Raw genomic sequence first — 2,817 nt, forward strand, 5'->3', positions numbered from 1 at the left:
TTGCTCAGTTCATCTTCCGAGAAAGAGACAACGGGGAAGAATAGAGTAAAAAAAGATCAAAGGTAAAAGAACAATTAGTATTCAAAGGCTTGCATGAAAAAAGACTGACCTCTTACAGAGCCCCTCCCATCCGCAAATCCGCCATCTCTTCGGTCAATCGAAAATCTGGGTCTTATAAGAGGTTATGTAATTCACAAACATACCGAAAAAAAGATATAACAAGACTTACTGAAGTAATAACGGTGTGTTTGTCTCCGCTCTCCGAACCAAGGGTTTCTTGACCGAAGGGAGCGTAGGCTAACACCTCGTTCTGAAATCAAACGCTTGGGAAAACAAAGATACAAAGGGGAAGAAAGAGAGGGGCCAGGGGTCCGAACGAGAAATCAGAAAGCAGATTAACAACATACTGAAGTAAAACACCTGTTTGCGCCTAGCCCAACGTTCTTTCGACCGAACCGACCCGAGAATAATTGTGTGAACATGCTTTCCCTCAATATATAATATCCTAACCTCCAGCCAAAAACCCTTTCTAAAAAAAATTAGAGCTTTGCCTTACACCGAAATCTGAATTGTTATTGCTTGGTATTTGAACGAGAGCTTAGCTGCTTGTCATCTCTGTATCTGTCACAGACGGTAGAATTCGGACGCCAAAGGCGGCGTATTTCCCAAGCGCTGCCCGTTTTTCTTCCTATATAAAGCAACATTGTAAGTAAATCAATCGTGAAGAGAACAAATTGGCAATGATTCGCAACTTACCGGGCTGTACTCGTTATCCGAATACACCATCTTAGTGTCTTTATCCCTCCTCCTGCCGGTATCCTCCTTCTCAGAAGCCTTCGCTACTTCCTTCTCGTCCTTCTTCTTCTCTTCTTTCAACTCGGGTGCATTGTCTGCCTTAGCCTCGCTTTTAGGAGCCACAGCCTGGGGAATAGGGTTTCCGGTCCAGTCTTTCCCACCACTGAGAATAACCTGCCCATCTCCGTTGATGATCACTTCACCATTACTGACAATAGGTTGTTGTTGAACTACTGCCGGTGGTGGAACAAATGGCTTTGGCGGAGCAGCTTGGTAGGCATTTGGAATTTGTGGTGGGAAAAACTGGGTTGAGGGTGGTGATGCATTTGTGTTACGATTTTGAGGGGCTGGCGGGCCACCCGGATAAGACGGTTGAGGATTTGGAGGCTGATGGTAGGCATTCCCAGGAGCAGCAGGTGGGGTGGAGAACTTAGGTCTTGGTGGAAGACCAGGAATGTTAGGCCTGGCTGGCAGACCCGGAATGTTTTGTGGTGGAGCAATTGTAGTAGGTTGCGATTGTGGTGCAGATGGCAGCGGTTGATGGAAGGGAGGTTGAGTTTGAGCAGGAGGTGCGTGATAGGCAGGTTGAGCAGGAGGATACGCTTGAGGTGGTTGTGCTGGCGGATATGCTCCATACGGCGGTTGAGTCTGCGGTGGAGGTTGATATCCGCCGTAAGCAGGCTGCGGCTGCGGCTGTGGAGGAAAGCCAGGATATGGTTGAACAGGAGGTTGATTAAATCCTTGTTGTCCAGGAGGAGGATAGAACGGTGGCGGTTGATTCGGTTGAGCATATGGAGCTTGTGCAGTTGGGAACTGCGGTGCCGGTGGCATTCCATATTGTTGCGGTGGCTGCTGGAACGGTTGAGGGCTAGCAGAAGGCGGTGCGGCGTATGCATTTGGAGGAAACCCAGGGCTCATGACTGATGGTGGTTGAGCCGGACTGGCGTTCCCACCGGTATCATGCGTGCTCATGGGGCTCTGACTACCGGTCGCTTGTGATGCTCCATTAGCCGAACCCGCCTGTGCTGCCTTATGTGCTGCCAACCTCTTCATAATCTCTTCTGGATCCACGGAATCGACTTTAATCTTCTTCTTCGCGCTTCCTTCCTGACCGAGTGGGGGTAAACCCTGGGCAGCACGACGTTCGGTCTCCTTCTGATGTATCTGGGCCAAAACCCGGGTCTGATGTGCCTGTAAGATATCCTCAGGTATTCCTTCCATACCAAAGATCTCAATGTCAGTGGACTCACGTCCTGGAATAGCGTTTTTCACTTCTTTGAGCGTCTCCTTATGGACTTGGGTCATATGCACTGCGAGACCTATTTGTTCGAACATCAGGGATTAGTCGATCGAAAGACTTTACGATAATGAAACTTGGTTAGAGGGTTTCAGGACTTACCACCGGCCGTATTCAACGGTTTCCTACACCGTTCGCATTTGAAATGCTTGGCCTTCTGATGGGAGTGCAAGATCTTGACATCGTCGAAGTCTCGTTCGCAGTAGTAACACCATGGACGCGCAAGTTGCTCCTGCGCGTCATCCTTGTGAGATCGCTTCTTTCGGGAGACCATCTTCGAGTTTGATTATAACTTCTAAAACGGGCTGTAGTATTTTCTTCGGCGGCTGTTGGTTGGTGATTGTCGATATTAGGTGACGGTAAGTCGAGGGAGAGTGGTTGATGGTTGATGGTAAGACCAGGACAAGAGATGGAAGGGCCCCCAAATCTTAATTCTCAATTTGTGTGGCCGCCACAAACGCAAAACGCAAAACACAAGCGAGGCTTAGCCTGCTTAAAATTAGCCGCAAAAATTTCTCACCCTCAACCTTCTCCTCAACATCAACATACAACGACAATTCAATCTCACGACATGTCCGGAATTCTGACTTCAGCAACATCGACGGCATAGCATTTACTAATTGATACCTGTTAATGTACATACATGCAATCGATATAATCCAATTCAATCACTTCATCTCACAACTCTATATCAATATCATACACCAAAGCATAGTCCCACCCAT

At 48.0% G+C, this 2,817-nt stretch overlaps 1 protein-coding gene across 1 annotated transcript; it reads right to left on the reverse strand.

Annotated features, from left to right (window-relative positions):
* Positions 1–598: 598 nt before the first annotated feature.
* DFL_005296 (uncharacterized protein) lies at positions 599–2,366 on the reverse strand (the record flags this gene model as incomplete). Its single annotated transcript, XM_067634532.1, has 3 exons — positions 599–688; positions 757–2,114; positions 2,195–2,366. 3 exons carry the CDS (start codon positions 2,364–2,366, stop codon positions 599–601), a joined length of 1,620 nt encoding a protein of 539 aa, XP_067492592.1.
* Positions 2,367–2,817: the final 451 nt, after the last annotated feature.

Source organism: Arthrobotrys flagrans, assembly GCF_004000055.1.
Source record: "Arthrobotrys flagrans strain CBS H-5679 chromosome Unknown unitig_0, whole genome shotgun sequence".
Classification (NCBI taxonomy): domain Eukaryota; kingdom Fungi; phylum Ascomycota; class Orbiliomycetes; order Orbiliales; family Orbiliaceae; genus Arthrobotrys; species Arthrobotrys flagrans.